Below are 19,263 nucleotides of genomic sequence, written 5' to 3' on the forward strand. Positions count from 1 at the left end.
GATACTCATTAAAACTCAAGGCAAGGTCATTTTTTTCTTTCTTCTTTTTTGCCAGTTTTGGAAACTAACCAAGTATATTTACTCAAGAACTATATTTAATTATAATTTTTACTCTTTACTTAAGTATTTCTTTTTCACGCTATGTTATACTTCCACTCCACTACATTTCTGAGGGAAATATTGCACTTCCTGCTCCACTACATTTATTTCACAGCTTTAGTTACTTTTCAAGATTTGACACAATGGATAATATAACAAGCTTTTAAAATAAAACACATAGTTAAAGATGAAACCAGTGGTTTCCAACATTTTTGGCTTTTGACGTCTTACAAAAAGCAGTGTGTAGTCGAGGTCACATTTCAGATGTCTATGTTGTTGTTAACAGCTCCACCAAGTTGTGATTTTCCCCTCTAAACTTCTTACATGGTTTAATTTCAATAAATGTTCAAATGATCCAATATTTCATCAAAAATCAAAGATTAGAGAAAAGTCCAAAAACTCAAAACAGATTTGTGTATCAGAACTTTGTCTTTTCTTCTTTCCTCTCCCGTTAATCATCTCACGACCCCTCTGATTTATCTGGTGACCCTTTGGAGGGGCGACCCCTAGGTTGGGAAACACTGGACTAAACTAGATAACTGTACATAAAGGAGTTCAAACTAGCTCCACCTCCAGCAGCTACAACAGTAACATGCTGCTTAAACACTGATGCTTCAGTATTAATAATCTAATGATGTCATATATAATAATATATCAGTCAGAGGGACCAAACCACTACTTTTACTTTAATACTTTAAGTACATTTTACTGCTAATACTTAAGTAGGATTTTTCATGCAGGACTTTTACTTGTAATGGAGTATTTTTACATCGCTGTATTGGTACTTTTATTTAAGTAAAGGATCTGAAACTTCTTCCACCTCTGCTTTTTGCTACTTTTTTTTATTATCTCACCTTATATTTTAATATCATAAGTTATTTAAGATATCAGGCTATTTTGTCACACTACTATTTGTCAGTTGTGCAAGAAGTATTCATTTACTTTAATAAATGTGGCAATACCACAATATAAAAGTACTCTACATTGGTACAAGTCTTGCATTGTCACCAAATTTTACTTTAGATATTGGAGCTTTATTACTGATTCATAAAAATGTAAGCAGCATTTTGGTGTTTTGTAGATGGTTGAGGTGGAGAATATTACCAGTGATGAAATATGGTGTTACTTTCAGGAATACAGCTCCCTCTGTCCAAATATGAGAAGTACTTCATTCATTGGCCAACCCACAGAGAGGGCAGGGCACCATGAGAGAAGGGTGTTACACACAGGAAAGAATCACAACACTTATGAAAAAACCTGCAAGTTTATTGATTCTTTATAACAGTACATTAGATATGTTATGACCTTGCATTGGTAGTAAATAGGTGCCTTAAGGAGCAGCAGTGTTTGTAATATCCATCTTACAAATGACTGACAAATCAAACACATACACTAGGAGAGAGGTCATTTGACATCCCGTGCAATCACTTGACAACAATACCTGCAGATCCATCACTTCCATTTCACAATCATTAAAATGGAATCCAGAATATTCAATCAATAATCAAGACCAACAGTACAGTTTAAGAAGGCCAGAACTCGGTCTTGGTCCGTTTAGGTAAAAATTAGAAAAATTAAACACTGCGCACAAATAAGGTCACTTAAATGAGAGAAAATGGAAGCATGTAGGTAGATTTATAAAGCAAGTCGTCAAGCTGATGCGAGAGTAGTAGTATGGTGTGGTGACCCTGTCCTGGTATGCTTGTCTGGGTTACTGGTCGTATAGGGAAGCAAGGTGGCCGTTTGCGTTTGCATTAACGCATGGTGACGAACTCCTCAGATGAGGTGGGGTGAATCGCAATAGTCTTGTCAAAGTCTGATTTGGTTGCACCCATCTTGATGGCCACGGCGAAGCCCTGCAGCATCTCGTCACAGCCCAGGCCCTGCATGTGCAGGCCCACCACCTGGGGAAAAACAGACAATTCAGTATTTGAAAAATCAATGCAGTAGCTGATGCACACGAGTCAAAAATAAGGATGATGTCAAACTTATTATGGCTTTACTTCAGGCAGTAATGATCTTACAGTTCCTGAAAACTTAATTTCAAATCTTAATTATTTCTCTCTCACATTAAATATTCATTCCTAAAAGTGCAGCAATCAAAGTTAAAGTTCAGAAAAATACACTGTTAGTTATTTTTATTAAGAGATTAACACTCAAAAACTCATCTTCACTTTATCAGGACTTTTTGTGTGTGATCTGATCAGATTTGATTGACAGTGGCCTGCAAACAACCTCACAACTGTCATCACGCTATAATTTAAATGTTTCTGAATTATGATTGGTGCACAAAAAACATGTGACATCACCTTTTTCTGAGTCTTACCCACTCCAAACCAGTGAGAAGAGCACAGACAAATACATAAAATCTCTAAAGTTAAACAACTAATCATCGCTCATAGTAAGAAGTTGATTGAGAAAACAGGCTTTCGGGGCCTTTAAAGTTACTCAACCCTTAGATACGCTGACATTACTTATCAATATGTAATGCTCTCCTGTGATTGAAATCCTAAACCTGCGTCATTTCCAAGAATGACTTCCGAGAATCTGCACTGACTTGGTGAGAACATGTTGTGGCTTATATGTCATGTAAAGGTCGAGGAAAACAAAGGTGTACACTGTAAGAACAAAAGCGATAACAAGAGTCACACCCCATACTCAAAATGTGAGGCATCCAGTGGGTGAATTACATTCCAGACTTGGGAAACTTCTCTTTGTGTTTTTTATGATGGATTTCTTTCAGTATTGGTTACAGTATCGATGCCAAATGGCGAGTCTAGACAGGAGCAGCTGCATTTTAGTTCTAAAGGGAACAGCACAAAAACCTAACATTTAAAATTAAAATGCAACTTAATGGATGGCTGTTATTTTCATTTACACATTCATGTTGAGCATGGTTTAGGGTGGACTTTTCTGATTATGTTCAAATTCAGCAGTACAACATAAAAGTTTCAAAGCAGGTTTTGGGATCTTCATTATCTTCCAAACAGATATGCATCCAAGTTCTGTGTATCTCAAGAAATAATGCAAGCAATAAAGCATTGTAATTTTGAATTTAAAATGACTAGTTGTAGGGAAAAACTGATAAATTTGTGAGAAAAGTTTTAAACAGAAAGGTTTCTGTAGAGTTTTGATAATAATCTCTTGCAGCAAGTAGCGTTTATTTGGTAAACAAATGACTCCTACCGTCTCCTCCTTGCCCACACACACCAGCTTCATGATGCACTGACTCTTCCTGCTAGTGATGGCGTGATACATTGGAGTGAAAGAGGTCTTGTAGATCTTCACATTCTCCTTTCCTTTATATTTAATGGCCTCCTCTGTGAACCAAAGTTAAGAATAAGAGTTCTTGTTAATTTACTGAGAATAATACCTGTAGATAAGTGTAATAAAGTGGATGTTGGACCACAAGAACATATTTGCAGCTCCCAGCATTGGAATTTATGGGCAATTCAGGACGCTGCTCACCTGAGGACATCTCTGGTAAAGGCGTACTCACCTTCTGTGAGGCCCACTGTACCAATGGGTGGGTGGCTGAACACCACTGTGGGAATAGACGAGTAGTCCAACTTGGAATCCTTCTTGCCCTCAAACAGTCTGTGTGCCAGCTTTCTGCCTGCAGCAATGGCAACTACCCCAACATACAACACATCATCAGAGCACAACTCTGAATAATAATAAATGTTATTCACATTCTCAAACCAGAAAACAAGCACAAAGCCGTATTATTGTAGCTATAAAACAGAGTTGGATGTCTGTTCTGTGAGAGAATTGTGCAGGAAATACTTCAATGATTTAGCAATTCACACTGCTCACCTTTTAAGATCACTAAAACAGACAAGTAACTGTTTGATTTACCAACCTATACAGATTTCATTTGAATGGATTTCTTAGATGTGATCTAGAGGTAAAATTGGTCAGTAAGTTTTCTTTGTCTTTGGTTGGTTCAAACACACCAGCAGTTTATCTTGTTGGACCTGAACCGCAGCTGAGAAGCTGTCTTTTGTTTGTTCAGGTTCAAACTGCCAAATTACTGCCAATGGCTTGCAAACAGAGCACACAAACACTAAAAAGGTAGCTAATTTATTGGACAGAGGCTGTAACAGTTTTCTTATCTTAATGCCAGACCAGAGCTAATGCAAATATCATTGTTTTGTTTACAAAAACATGTTTTTCCTGTAATTATCACTGGCCTGTCTTCAAACATGCAAAACCATACCAGAATTTGCTTGGGAGAGGCATTTTCTGGCAATCTTGGTGCAGTTATTTGTGGCTGCTAGCAGTGTTTAAATGTGATTATTGTATTTCCAGAGAGTCTTGCCTCTATAGGACATTTTACAGAACACTGTTACCTATCGAAACACAGTGACATATCATTTTATGTTAAAAAATGCCTCTTGTGAATGCAACCATAAACACATTTTTCACCCACAACCAATAATAAAATAATACTGAGATACATTTCATATCTGGCATTTCAGTCTATTAAAAAACAGCTTCAGCTTTCAAATGTCCACATTAGCCAGGCTCTAACATAAGCATCACTATAGTTTTTAAGCAATATCAGTAAAAATGATTTGTGTTATTAGTGCCACTTCCTACCAGGTGTGAGAAGAGCTTTGCCACAAACATCTCCAACTGCGTAGATCCCTGGTCGACTGGTGTTTTGGAACTCATCCACCACAATATGACCCCTGTCATCTGTAATCACACCCTGACAAACACAGAGATTATATTGTTATTGTAGATTAGCTACATTATCACAAAGAGAGGCCCTAAAGAGTATCCCTCATCCACTATGAAGTTTACAGTCTATAGGCTTTGCAACATAACACAAATAAAACAAACAACATTGCCACAGATAAAAGTTTTGGGATGAGATGCACAACAGTTATGAGGAAAGATATGATACGACTGTTTCTGCTCTCATTTATTATACACAAGCTGCTGAGTTGCAAACAGTGTACGTTTATAACAGAAAGTTAATTAAGGAGTAAGCAACTGAGCTGGAAAATTTTGTTTTCTGTCCATAGCAAGAAACAACAATGACTCATCCTACAGCAGAGGCTCTTAATATAACTCAGAATACACAGAGCAGAGGGAACCAAGTGTTCAATGAAAAGTGTGATTAAGTTTTGTGTTTTCCAAATATAGCTTCATGGTTCCCTGAGTGCTGCTATGAAAGGTCACTCCAGTGTCCAAGTTTTACTGTCCACTTGTATATTTTCACTGGCCCGGCAGCCAAAATATGAAAATAACTCTTTTTCTCCATAATTTCGGTGATTTATTAATTGTATACAAAGTATAGATTTGGTTGTTTTCCTTTAGTTAGCTTTAGTTAGTTAGGATGTGTAATGTTGCTATATCATACAATTATGCAAATTATTAAATTAGGCACATATTGTCAGTAAATCAGTCAATGAATGGCGTATAAATGTAGGTTTCTCCATATTTTGTGTAAAGCCAGAAAGTATGAAACACAAAGGGAGAAGAGACCAGAATTTATGATAAAAACATTTCAGTGAGCATTAATGACTAATAATAAACTCTTGTGTCAAGAACTGAGACGATGCTCAGAGATCTGCAGAAATGTACTCGTTAAGAACAGTGAGAGAAAGAACATAATGGCGTTTGTTTGAGTGTGTGTGTGTGTGTGTGTGTGTGTGTGTGTGTGTGTGTGTGTTCACTATAAGCTCCTTCTGTCTGCTTCTGTGAGCCACCTGTCCGCCACAGACACGGAGCTGAACTAAAATGAATGAATAAAAAAAAGGAAAAATGCAGAGAAGGAAAATGTAACAGAAACTAAGAGCGTCTGTCTCCGCAGTAAATCATCTGTTGAGTTTGATGGTTATTTATTTGTGCTTTAGAACGTAAGCGCTGTGAAAATAACAGTTTTATTTCTCTCATTCACTGCTTTGCTCTCTCTCTCTTGCTCTCTCTCTTTTTCAAAACGAGTCAGGAAGCTGACAGCAAAGCCTAACTTTACTTTTAACGTTATCAGATGAAGAGAAATGTCCTCCCCTCGTCCTAAACTGTATACCCATGACTCTGATTGGCAGTCACTGACCCGTCAATGAACTTGCCCTGAATAAACTTCTACTGGTCCCGGGCCAATGGACATGTTGGACCTTGTGGTCATATTCTCTTTCACAAATCAGAGTAGGTGGTATTAATTAGGTAGAGTGATTTGAATGTGCCATAATCATTCCTCCTGTTCGTACTGACCATAAGAAGATCCCTTCATGACGCACTTACAATGTAAGTGATGGGGACAAAATCCACAGTCCTCCTTCTGTGCAAAAATGTATTTAAAAGTTTATCCGAAGCTAATATGAAGCTTCAGTCATCTAAATGAGTCAAATCAAGTAGATATCTTTCAACATTACAGCCTTTTTAGTGCCAAAGTCCCTCTTTGTTACTATACTACTTAACACAAGGAGGGAATCTGATGCTAAAAAGACTGTAAATGTGGCAGATATCCACTTGATATGACTAACTCAGACTACTGAAGCCTCATATAAGCTTCAGATAAACTTTTAAATGCATTTTTGCACAAAAATGTGGATTTTGGCCCCCCATCACTTACATTTAAAGTGCATTTGAAGGGGATCTTTTAATAGCCAGTATGAACAGGAGGAATAATTACAGCGAGGAAAACCTCTATCAGTGTCCATTTGGTCTCCTGACTGTTGTTTAAAGACAGACTTGAAAAACTGTGACTCTATCCTTCATTGGACAACCTGATATCCCTCTTCTCTCTGTGGCTTACTACCTAACCCAGACTTAACTGCCCTTTTAATCCGCTATTAATTTGCTTGTTCAGCCTGAGCTAACAAGCATTTCACGGGTGCCAACATTTCACTCTTCACCACTAAATACAAACAACATAACAACGGCTGTCACATGATATCTGTCCTGTCTTGTTCCCTGATTATCTTCCATCCTTTACCTAAGATGACCCTATGTCTGGTTTATTTTTGGGTTCTTTTTATCTAAAAAGTGTTTGATTATGAAACCTTTTTTCATCCAATATTGTGTTACTGGATGTACTTCTTTCACAAAGCTGTTTTTACACAGCAGAAAACAAAATCATATGTGTTGAAGAAACAAACATTTTTAAATGTTTGAGGATAATGAAACAGGCAAGGTGAGTCAACTATTTTAGATGAACTATTACTTTTTACTGTTTCATGGATGTATGTGTTGTCTTGCGAACCTTTTCCAGCTTCAAAACAACACCCCTCAATGAGCACAGTGAAGGTTTTTAATGATTTTGTCTGTCTTGGAACATCTGCCTATTTTTCAACTGAGCTTTTTCGAATGATCTGTTGTTGCCTTTGTACATTTCAGCATCCAGTTTACAGTAAACACCATAAAGAGACCTTTTAAGAGCACAGCAGACTGTTACCATCTCGCCGATGTTTAGTCCAGAAGTATTGGGCCGTCTGCCGATGGCCCAGAGAAGACAGTCCACCTCCTGGATCGTACTGATCTTCTCCTCCTCGTTTTTCTTCTCTGGATCTTTGGTAACAAGCGTCACCTCCAGACCTCTGTCTGTTTTACTGACAGACTTCACCTGAGAGTTCTTCCACAAATCTACACCGGAGTTTTGCAGTTCTTTGGTACAGTTTGTGCTTACGAAGCTGTCAAAGTTCCTCAAAACCTACAGAGAAGAATATGAGAGTACATGGAGACACACGTATTTCATTACTGCACATTTCTTAAAATCTGTGTTAATGTATTTCATCGTCAAAGAAGGCCTTGTGGTTCTACGTATTTTCTTCTTACTCCTGCTTGTCGAATTACAAGGGATGTTTTGGATCCCAGGGTGGAAAGGATGCCTGCCATCTCCACTGCAATATAACCAGCACCCACAATGACGCTGCGCCTGTCGGGAAAACAAAAGTGTTGATTATAGGAATGGTTTTCAACATGATTTCCAATAAACACTTAAGAGATTACTTACTTCGGAAGGCTTTCAAGTTCAAAGAAGCCATCGCTGGTGATGCCCAGACCTGCCCCTGAAATGATTGATAAACAGAATATTTTGCACGATTGTTTCCTTTTGTATTAGTACTCTTTTTTGATAACTATAATAAAACCAGTTACTGGGGTAAAACAGAGCTCCACGCAAAGACGGTTGCCTTTTCCAAGTAAAACCTAAGTACAGTATCATTCAATATCCTACCTGGAACTTCAGTATCACTCAAGACAGAAGGCTGCCCTCCGGTGGCGATGAGGATGTGAGGTGCCGTGTATTTTCTCCCATTGACCTCCACAGTCGGCTCAGGATCACTTGTAAACCTGGCATGACCTAGAATAGTTTGGATTTTAGCCTATAAGGGAACATATGCCATTAGCAATAAGTTTTCTTCATATGAAATAATATAAACAAATTAAACAAGTTAAACAGTTCTTGAAACCGTGAGGATGCTTAGAACCAACTTGACAGACATGAAGTGAGATATGTAAATGAAACCTGACACTTTGAATTAATAATAAAAAGGTACTATGGATTTGTACTTACCTTGTCAAGATTGTTGCGATAAACGCGATTTAGGTGACTAACATAAGCATCCCTTTTGGCCTTGAGAGTTCTGGAAATACAGGATATGATCATAGATAAGAGGTATGTTTGTTTTACCCTTATTTATTTAAGTAAAGCTTGCTACTCAACTATGTTCACAGGATGCATTAACACTCATACGCTTCTATGAGTAAAAGAAACAAACAAAACATTGAAAAATAGAACATAAAACTTCACTTAAATAAAGGCTCCAAAACACAGATTCACCCCGGCAGTACAGTACTTTTGAATTTTCAGCCTACATCTGAGCATATTTGTGAACATTAATTCCTAAACTACTATTATTGGAGTAAAAAAATACATTTAGCAATGATGTCAGAATTAAATTTGACATAAAAAGCTTCAGTGTCCAACTGTCTACACACTTCCATCATGTAGTGAAGCATTCAGCCGTGTGTCTCCCAGCAGCTCCACTATACAAATTCACACATTTGGAGGGAATAAGCAGGTTTCACATTTTCAATTTCCCAGAATTTCATGCCTGGTCCTGGGATTCAAACGTGCAACTGCCTGTTCACAAGACTGCTCCTGTCTGCTGGGGCTGAGTTACAGATATGATCCAGGCAGGCAAAGCCCTTCCTGCTTTTGTAAACAATACATTGGCATAAACACTTGTTTTACTTGTTACAACTGATACTTCTGTTATCATTCACAGAAATCTGATGACTTTATTTGGATGAAGTAGAAACTATAAGAGTATTTCCTTATGCTGTTATTTGATATTCCACTAATAATGCGTCTTACACATTATTATCATCTTATTTATGAGTAAAATAGTATGAAAACCACATCAATCTACTGACATTGGATTGTAAATTCTACTGCTGGAAAGTCCAAAATGACAGAAACATGAAACAAACAACGCAATCCAACACAACAACCTCAAAGGTTGCAACAAAAGTAGAAATAACATCATTTTTTACGTGGTTTCATGAAAATAGCTTTAGATTGTAAAACACTGATGATACACTTACAATACAGAAGTATGTAGACAGTTGGATAATTTTATACAGGTTTACTTTAGAATAAAGCCAAACCCTATTTTAGGTTAATGTTTTGTATCCTTGACTGTTATTTCCTCATTCTGTGGCCACTCCTTCCTACCCTCTATCTTTCACAATCGCCTTTACTTAACCATGTTGTGCACAGAGATAGAGATGTGGGCTAAAGTGAAGCAGTAAAGAGACCTAACAGACAAGGAAGTTGTTTCTGTGAAAAGGGACATTGTTTTTTTTTCAGGAACAGACATAACAGGTGTCAGTGGAGCGCAGTGAGGTTGCACAAAAAAAGTGAAATAAGACACCGAGAGATAACTTACTCCCAACTGAAACGAACGTTTTCAATGTCAAAGCCGTAGTCACTGTGATCATGGAGATACTCGGCATGAACCGCTGCATTCCACATAACCTGTGAAGAGAGATAAAGGAAGAAGAATTGACATTTAGTAAACTTTTGTGCACATTAACAAATGGTTATGCTGTTAAAACTTATTACAACAAGAGTGGAAAGAAAACTGTACCTTCTTTGGGACACAGCCGACATTGACCTGGGAAACATGCAAAGAAAGCAAAATAAGATATAAATAGCATGCAAGAAAACTTTCTTTTCTGAAAAAATATGATTACTTTGTCTTCCTAGATGAGAGATCATTGCAGTTCAAGATATACATACAGTATATCACAATATAATGAATGTATGCGAACTCCTTGTTGCTTAATGTCAAACAAAACTCTTCAAACATGTTAAAGAAAACCTTCAATAACTATTTTTGTTAGTTTTTAATCATGCTCTTCTTGGAATCATTAATTTGGACACCAACAACAATAATATAGTAAAACCATACCATCATGATATGATACTACTTAAAGTCGATTAATGTTAATATTAATATGAACTTCTTATCAAAGTTTTCTGTTGAACTCCTTGTCATAATGGTTCATATATAAAAATATAATCAGATTATGAGAGTTTATTTCCTTATTTTAACTAAATTTGATTAGTTTGGCAAACTGTCTTGGCTTGATGCAATCAGTGTCTGTGGTTAAAGTGGTGAAAGACAAATCTGCAGCAATATCAATAAACAGCTTCCCGTCTCTTAGATCGGCTAAAGAAAAGTGATTGTAATGGGTGGACACAATAATATGAACACCTATATACACTATAATGCCTTCAAATATAATAGCCCTGCAATAATATAAACTATAGCTTTATGAAGCCTCTTCTTCACATTGCAGCCCTTGTGCACATACCGAATACCACATTTGTCTCAACACTTTCTATTGTCTGCATCTGTTTTTTGTTTTTTTTAGTTAATAAGGGGATCCTCATCAATACTAGAAATGTTAAGACTGTATCTGATGTCTTTTAAATTGGGTTAGTATGCCCCATGGCTAGAGGAGTGCTTATGAGCTGGGACGCTTCAAACTTCAAACAAACCCACCATGTTTGTTGCACACAACAAAAAAAAAAAAACTTCCACAAAAGGAGTCCGGAGGCTTCGCAGTGAACCTGGTAACTAACGTGCGTGTGTAAAAGTTGCAGAGAGGATGGATGGCAGTGTTTTGTTTTTCTGTTTTTTTTTTTTTTTTACTCACGCAGGTACCTCCGAGTTTGTGACTCTCGATCACGGCGGTCGCTGCGCCGAGCTCCGCCGCCCTCCGAGCGCCGGCTAGACCTCCAGACCCGCCGCCGATCACCAGAAAGTCGAACCGGGTTGTGTCTGCTGCCGTCGGGTCTGAGGCCATGCTGCGGCGTATCACTCCGTGTCTGCGAAAAGACGAGAAAAGCTGCTTTCGGAGGATGAAGAGGCAGGGAGCTCTAGTCCGGGTTAGCCGGTTTAATATTGCCATAACCAGGAAGCTCGCAGGCGTATGTGTCGGACAAACGGGGGAATGGGAGGGTCAAAGTGAAAGCCACTGCTGTGTCATTATGAATTACAACAATGGTGTGTAAATCCCAGAAACAGTTGTCACAATAGTCATGGTGATCCTCACATGAGCTACAGGGGGTTACAACAACAGCTTTAAATCAGAGCAAATTCTGCAACAAGAATTAAACTGGGAAAGACTGAAGGCATCTGAGCATTTAGGATTTTAGATAGAAGTCATATAATTAAAGAAAACTTTACGACAATTAAGCAGAGTAACAGCCTTGCCCAGTATCTAACATATTACTCACCTTGGCAGTGACACAGTGCGAAGTAGTCTGCACACTTTTACAAACAGCATGATTTTGTTGGCTTCAGGGCATTTTAATAAGAAGTATCCACCATGTGCGGTTGTTTATCTCTTTCTCTCTCTGGTGACTGTCAGCTGGTGGAGGCCTGACTTTGTCACATCAAATATAAAAGCTTTAAAGCACTTCCTGTGTCACTGAGTGAACCCACAGTAATACAAACCCATTTATAACGCATCTGTCTGTAAAAGAAACGGTTGCCTTCAACGATTAAAAAGATAAAAGGGTACCGACGCGTTAAAAATTAATAAATATAATGCTGTCTGTCATGGGCGTGGGTAAACGGAACTAACCAATCAAAAAGTGTTTACGTGATTTTTTTTGTAGGCAGGTTTAGATTTTAACGTCAACGGTATTGGGAAATGTCGCCATTGTTTTCCTAGGATGGCGAAGACATGAACCGCCCTACTCTGCCTCTGATTGGCTAGTACTCGTTGCCTTCGTTGGTTAGGTTTAGGCGTGAGGAGTGTGATTGGTAAGAATATCACGGTCAGCCAATCAGAGGCAGAGGAGGGCGGGTCATAACTTTGCCATCCTAGGAAAATATATCGCTAAGGACATGTCAGATGTTTGCGTGGTGTTTCTTTAAGAATAGCAGCTATGCTACGCACAGTTCGCCAGCTGTCAAGAAAAAAACAAAATAAAAATATGAACATCCGGTCACAACTTTCAAAATAATCCTTCACTCTCGCAGCAGCATAAAGGACAATATCTAAATCCGTCAGCCTGGCTTTACGTTCATAATTGTATGGTTTTATTATTATACTTTTCATTTATCTATAATCATCATTATTTATTTTATTCTATTTGATTTTATTTATATTTTACAGTTTTATTATAATCTATTTATTTTGTGTAGTGTTTTATAATTTTATTTGATTGACATTCTTATTGCTTCTATGATCATGTATTATTTATATTTTATTATCTTAACTATTCATCTTTTACTGTTCTTATTCAATTAACTCTTTTTTTTGGCTTTTTAGTTATTTTAGTGTGCATTAGTCTCCAAATGCATATTCAAGATTTCTTTATTTATTGTCATTTCTCAGTATTCGCATACACCAAAATTATCTTCCATGTCCCCCAGACCAAAAACAGTGCACCAGCAGAATAAACGGTTTAAACAAACATAATTTCAAAAATATGAGATTATTAAAAATACATTGTGTAACGATATCAGGAAAGTTTCAGAAACAAAAAATAAAGTAATGATATAATTACACAAAAGTACACAAAAGAAAAAAAGCCTTAAAACAGCAGCATGCATATAACATGAGGTTGTATATTACCTTTACGTTTGGTAATCAATTGTGAAGCACTTTGAATTGCATTTGACTTGTATGAAAGGTGCTATATAAATAAAGTTAGTTAGAATTGATTGATTGATTAATTGGTTGGTTATTTGTTTGTTTGGTTGGTTGGTTATTTGCTTGTGTATCAGCTCTCAGATGTACCGCTTTGGATAAAAGCGTCCGCTAAATGAAATTGTAAATTGTAAATTTGTTTATTTGGTTGATTGGTTGATAAAGGTATGTTGAGAGAAAAGAATCTATTGGAGTATTTTTAATATTAATCCGACGCTCTTAATTTGAAGGCTTGATCAACCCGTTTCCGGAGTGCTTTAGCTAGCTTTGGCTAACGACAAGCTAATGTAAAAAAACGGCTCGACTGGCAGCGTTGGCAAGCGTTACTGGACGTCAACAGAGATATATTTTTTTAATCTATGAAAACGTCATTACACAACACTCCAAATAGGTATGTATGCGAGATTTCACTTCTTTACAAACATAAACAGTTTAAATGCGAACCGTCGTCGTTACGACCCCCCTGTTGTGGTCAGATGGGGCCTTTTCCTTGTGTGCAAAGGAAGCGTGCCCGCGGCAGCAGCAGAAAAATGTAAATAGAGATGGCTATATACGTTTTAGTTCACCGCTGTGCATCTTAAGGTAAACATACAATCCGTGTATTGAAGAACAGGTAACTGCATGCGTAAAAAAATGCTGCTTGAGCTGTGTGTGAGGGGGGAGGGGCTTTATGGGCCTTGCCTGTAATGTTAGCACTGTAAGCTTCAGTAACTGACTCCACTGTTAAAGCATTTTTTTTCTCATTTGCTTCTCACAGGGGGAAGACACCTAATTTGTCAGTTTCTGCGCTCCTCTGAGGAGAAAACTCTGGGCGTCAGGTGGAGATGGATGTTTACTCCTCAGTATAGCCTCTGAATTAGTAGGACCTGTTGCCAGGTGATCTCACCGATCAACATGAAGCCTGTCAGCTACCAAAGCATGCCATCATCTATGGGCGGTGGACATCCTAACTTGGCCCTGGGTCATGTGTTAAGCACTTCCAATGTGATGTATTGTGAGAAATGCGGATTTGCTTCCACAGACGCTGCAGTGTTCAAGAAGCATATGATTGAGCACATGGGGACGAGGTTTTACTGCTTTTATTGCAACAATGTCTCGTTCAGTGAGGCAGAGCTGAACGCTCACCTGAAGCAACACACTGCTAAGTATCCGTTCAAGTGTCCTCACTGTGGACAGGGCTACATGAGGAGGCTGTGCCTTGTGAAGCACATTGAGCGTCTGCACAGTAAAAGCATTACTCAAGGACCCACTAAGCCTGGCATGACAAAAACTCCACATGTCCCTGTCTCCAGTGCCTTACCAAGTGTGCCCACTGCTGATCCATCGACACTCCGACCACTTGTTCGAGTGACAGTACCAACGCCCAGCACACCTGCACTCAGACTAGGAAAAGATGAACAGAAAGGCAAAACACTGGACACAAATTTATCCAATGCCACTAATGGTCATGCAGAACTCTTGTCCCTTCAGAATGGACCCATTCAACACAACAGAGCTTTCACTGTATCACTTCCAGAGGAAGTAACAATCCCTGCTGGCTGCTTGGTTGAACTTGTAGAGGTGAAAACTGTCAATGGGACAAAGGAGCTAAAGCTGAGGCTCTTCTCTCAACAGGAAAATGAGTCTGTGATAAAAGACGGAAGGACCACAGTGTCTCAAAACACTGCACTGGGAAAACCATTATCATCTGCGTTAAATCATCCAAACACAGTAAAGTCTACTAGTATGGGGATGTGCACAATTAACAGGAAACAGTTTGAAACAAAGACTGTGAATGTGGAACGACCAACTGTTGTCCCAGCCAATATTTCCAAAAGCCTTTTAAATCAAGTAAGCAAAGAAAAATGTGGATTGAAAAGAGCATCACAAGAAGTTATCAACTTGGAATGTCACACAGTCACCCCAAACAAAGTTTCCAAAAGTATCGTCAATCTTGTAAGAGAAAGAAATAGTGGGATCATTGTCACGCAGAGAGAACCTGCAAACCACAATGCAGCGCATGCCACTGTTATCTGCAGCAGGGCTGTCAATAGTTTGACAAGCAACCTGCATCCAGAAAACATAGGAACACATGTTTCTCAGAGAACAGTGGACGAGAGAAAAAGTTTTATTCCAGAGCATTCCAAGATTATTTCACCCAGGAGGCCAAGTGACATAAAAAGCACTCCTCAAGATGTGTCAGTGGCCGTTAAACTGGAACCTGGGGAGACGCACCTCAAAGACAACACTCCAAAAATAAAGAAAGAGGCGGTGGGTGTGAAGCAGCAAAGTTTGAAATCACCCTCTCCTTCCTTGATTGTTCCCTTAGCTGCAACTGCCCAAGTGAGACCTTCAGCAATCTCACTCTGCAAGGATAACCTCTCTGCAAATCCATCTTTTCCGGTACCTGGCACTGCACGGAGGACTCTAAATGAGCCCCCATCAGTCAAAACACCTGTGGTTTGTAATCACACAAATTCAAAAAGTTCATCTTGGACTCAGGAAGTCAGATCCAACGAGAGGGCAGCTGAGGGTGACATCCCAGAACCGGAGGGGTTTCCTGTCATCTCCTCTGTGTTTTCATTGAGTCAACAACCAGAAGATGTCCAAGGCTCCATGCAGCCACTGGTAATGGCTCTGCGTGGCATAGTGATGGATAAAAGTAACAACAGTATCACTGGAGATCACATCAAGATAACAAATGTCAGCACAGAGAAGATGAAGGAGGCGCCGACGTCAGGAAACTGCGCTCAGGTGCCCAAAAAAAATGGATCCTTCACACATGACTGCTTATTGAAAGAGCGGATCAGTAAGTCAGTCAAAGTAGAAGAGTCTGATAAAGGTATTCAGCACCCTCTTGCACTGACCCAGAAAAACCTCCATGTCAAGAAGGAAGAAAAAAACACTACGTTGACAGACAAAGATAAACGCAGTCAAACTCCTGATTTAAAGTCTTCAACAGACAAGAAACCTGTTTCCGAACTTGCCTCACATGTAGATTCATCTGTCACTGCAGACCCCCTACAGCAAATACCTGTTATGGCAAAAAGTGAGCATGATATCTCTTCAAAATTCCTGACTGTCTCTTTGAAAAGGGTACAAGTAGGCGTGTGGAAGAAAAGCAAGAAAGGACTGAAACTTAGAATATCAAAATATAAGACTCAGATACCCGTGGGCCGTCTGACTGACTGTACAGTTATTCACCCCATGCCGCTGAAGGTGGACCAACCGGTGAAACGACCAGGCCCGAACCAGCCCGTGGTGGTACTCAATCACCCAAAGCCCCGGGCCCCCGTACAGGGCACGAGAGCAGACACTGTTGCTGACTCAGGAGCCTCTGAGGCGGTTCCAAAGTGCCAAATCTTAAAAATGAGGCTCAGCAAAGTGATGGGACAGAAATATGAGGTGATGGGGTGCACTGTTGGGGTCTTTCCATGAATTTCAATGGACACAAGTGTACATTTATGAGGAAATAACTAGTATTACAATAGGAATTCTGACTTCAAAAAAATGACAAATTATTTGGGCAATTATTTTATTTATGGGAGCAGAAGATGAAGGGCATATGGACATATCTGAGCGTCACTGAACGTTGTTATATGTTGTCTAAATATGCATGGGATAAGGAATAATCAAGTGCAATGTAGTTTGACTGCTTTGAGTCATAGATCACAACTGCTGTAGTAGGTTGCAGTCATAAATACACAGATGTTAAGTGCTGTTTAAGAAGTCTTAGAAGCCAGTAGGTCTGTCAAAGTGGAAGGCATTAAGACATGCTGTTCATTTAAAAAGGAAAACTTGCTGTATTTTTTTTTTGTTTGAGATGATTAAACCCACTCAGAATCAAAAAAAATATACAATTAAGGTTCTGTTCAAGTATTAATCCCCATTTTACTGTAGTTAATTCTCAGATTAACAGAACAGTCCCAACATAAGGAGAGCAAAAAGTCCCTTTACAGTCACCATATATGAACTTGGAGGACTTAAAGCCTGGAAAACGTTTTGCTCTTCTGACAGTGTTCCTCTTCCTCATTTGATGCGACAATGACTAGTTGTAGATAGACGCATGCAAAAAGTCACATTTCAAGACCAATTACCTTGTAAATTTTTCATCTCAAAGGCTCCTCTAGATGCAGCCTGTGGTTTTCTTTTGTCCGGTTTTTAAAAGGTCACAATCGGTGCAGCTATCATTATCCCATAATCACAGTCAGTTGTGAAGTGGTGCACTCAGGCAATCTTTGCACATTTTCCAGATTTTTATCAGTCACTGGTAAATATATCACGTAAACTAGATCGTTGAGAAAGCCACTGCAAGGTGTAAATAACGGAAGCTTGTAATGAGTGTCTTTGGGAGCGGTATAGATATGTTGTAAACCACAGAGTGTTAGAGAAATGGAAGCTGTGTTTGTCAGCTGTCCATCATGTGTTGTGTGAAATCACAGTTATACTTGGGTATTATGGTGTATGCTCCAGCTTCCCACTGGTATTTATCACTTTGCTGGCTTTTCTTGGTGATTAACTTGAAAGTTTGTGATTTTACGAGTTAACAAGCAGTGCCTGAATGCACCATTAGTATTGTTTTTTTATGAGACTTGGGCTTAAAAGCGAAAATTTGGACGTCTACAGAATTGTGCATTTCATTGTCGAGTCTCACATGCATCTTTGTAATCGAATATTATATTATTTTTACTGTTTCCAACACATAAAGTGTATGTTTTCATTGAATATAATGTGTAATTAGCCACAGATATTTTATAATGAACCTAAATGAGTTACAATCCTAGAAACAAGTGTTAATGCGGGGAAAAAAATTTTTTTTCAACTTGTGTTGCTGCTTGTGCCATATAGTTTGCTTTCTCTTGAGGTCCCAAGTTCCATCCGCACTTTGTAGAAAACCCAGGAGCTCCTAAACAATAATGCAATGCATGATGGAGTGATTAAAAACAAGCCAGACGGGTTTATTACTGTAAGAGAAAGACAGACACATACTTGTATTTTATAAGATTTTACCACCATGTACCATAGATACTCAGTGACTGTGGTGACTCTGGGGAACTTGAAACTTGTTGGAACTTGTATAGTTTTCAAAAAGCATCACATAGGACATTAGCAATCTTCTTTCCTGATACTTTGCAGATCTATTTGTCTTCTTCTGACAGCATTATGACACCTGTGTGTCTTTGTTTATAACGTAATAATGACATATGAGGTGCTAGACCTATTATTAAATGTATAGGTTTTGGTTACCTACAGTTTTTATTGTGTATATACGTTTTGGTCACCCACTGATTTTATTGTATATTTACCTATAAATATAAAACGTGATGATGGTGTTCATACTCCGTAGGGAATGCCTGACATTCCACGGCCTCTTTTGCCACAGCGGTTATGTTGTGCTTTACTTTCCTAACATTGCAGTGTCTGAAGCTGCCGTGCTGTACTCCGTCTTTATTATATATATATTATTTTAAAAGGTGTTTGACAGTCCTCTCTGAATGTTTTACTTTGCCTTTTATTCATTGTTCATTTGTGGGAGAATTACTCATGTTCCAGTTGAAACTGTTTTACTACATTCTGTGTTCATTTTCATCGTGTCCCATGCTTTTATAATAACAATTGTGTAACAATTTTTTTTTTTCTATTAAAAGAAAGTAAACATGATCACAGTTAACATGACTGATTCCAGTTTGTTCAACAGAATTGCATTAAGTGCTTGTGGTCATAGTTAAACCTCTGATGTAGTAGGTAAAGAGGTTTATAAACACACCGAGACCTTGGTAAAAACCGGGACCACTGGAGCAGGCTGACACCTGGATCTAATGGGCCTTCGCAGCAGACATGTTGACTTGTCAGAGTAAGGAAAGCACAGGTGTTACTAATAACATTAACAATGGCTCCATTCTATCCAGGTGTTCCAGTGAGCCATGACAGTCAATGTCTTTAAGGAAAAAGGCGTTTCCTCTTAATCATAGATAACATCCAAAAGACAGTTGGTCT

General features: G+C 38.6%; 2 protein-coding genes across 5 annotated transcripts; one reads left to right on the top strand and one right to left on the bottom strand.

The window, feature by feature from the left end:
- Positions 1–1,344: 1,344 nt before the first annotated feature.
- On the bottom strand, positions 1,345–12,288 carry gsr (glutathione reductase). 3 transcript variants are annotated; one of them, XM_044364018.1, is made up of 13 exons: positions 11,864–12,288; positions 11,281–11,452; positions 10,206–10,232; positions 10,005–10,093; positions 8,627–8,696; positions 8,288–8,435; positions 8,066–8,120; positions 7,888–7,987; positions 7,508–7,762; positions 4,702–4,813; positions 3,599–3,730; positions 3,286–3,419; positions 1,345–2,003 (listed from the first exon to the last, which is right to left on the bottom strand). In XM_044364018.1, exons 1-13 carry the CDS (start codon positions 11,911–11,913, stop codon positions 1,854–1,856), a joined length of 1,494 nt encoding a protein of 497 aa, XP_044219953.1. In that variant the 5' UTR covers positions 11,914–12,288; the 3' UTR covers positions 1,345–1,853. The 3 variants fall into 3 exon arrangements, with proteins under 3 accessions (XP_044219953.1, XP_044219952.1, XP_044219954.1); XM_044364017.1 differs by lacking the exon at positions 11,864–12,288 and having other exon boundaries at positions 11,281–11,617; XM_044364019.1 differs by lacking the exon at positions 11,864–12,288 and having other exon boundaries at positions 11,289–11,357.
- Positions 12,289–13,441: 1,153 nt separating this feature from the next.
- Positions 13,442–18,937, top strand: LOC122990541. 2 transcript variants are annotated; one of them, XM_044363909.1, is made up of 2 exons: positions 13,442–13,678; positions 14,045–18,937. In XM_044363909.1, the coding sequence occupies exon 2, from the start codon at positions 14,182–14,184 to the stop codon at positions 16,702–16,704; it is 2,523 nt and encodes an 840-aa protein (XP_044219844.1). In that variant the 5' UTR covers positions 13,442–13,678; positions 14,045–14,181; the 3' UTR covers positions 16,705–18,937. The 2 variants fall into 2 exon arrangements, with proteins under 2 accessions (XP_044219844.1, XP_044219845.1); XM_044363910.1 differs by lacking the exon at positions 13,442–13,678 and adding an exon at positions 13,722–13,869.
- Positions 18,938–19,263: the final 326 nt, after the last annotated feature.

Source organism: Thunnus albacares, chromosome 10 (assembly GCF_914725855.1).
Source record: "Thunnus albacares chromosome 10, fThuAlb1.1, whole genome shotgun sequence".
Classification (NCBI taxonomy): Eukaryota; Metazoa; Chordata; class Actinopteri; order Scombriformes; family Scombridae; genus Thunnus; species Thunnus albacares.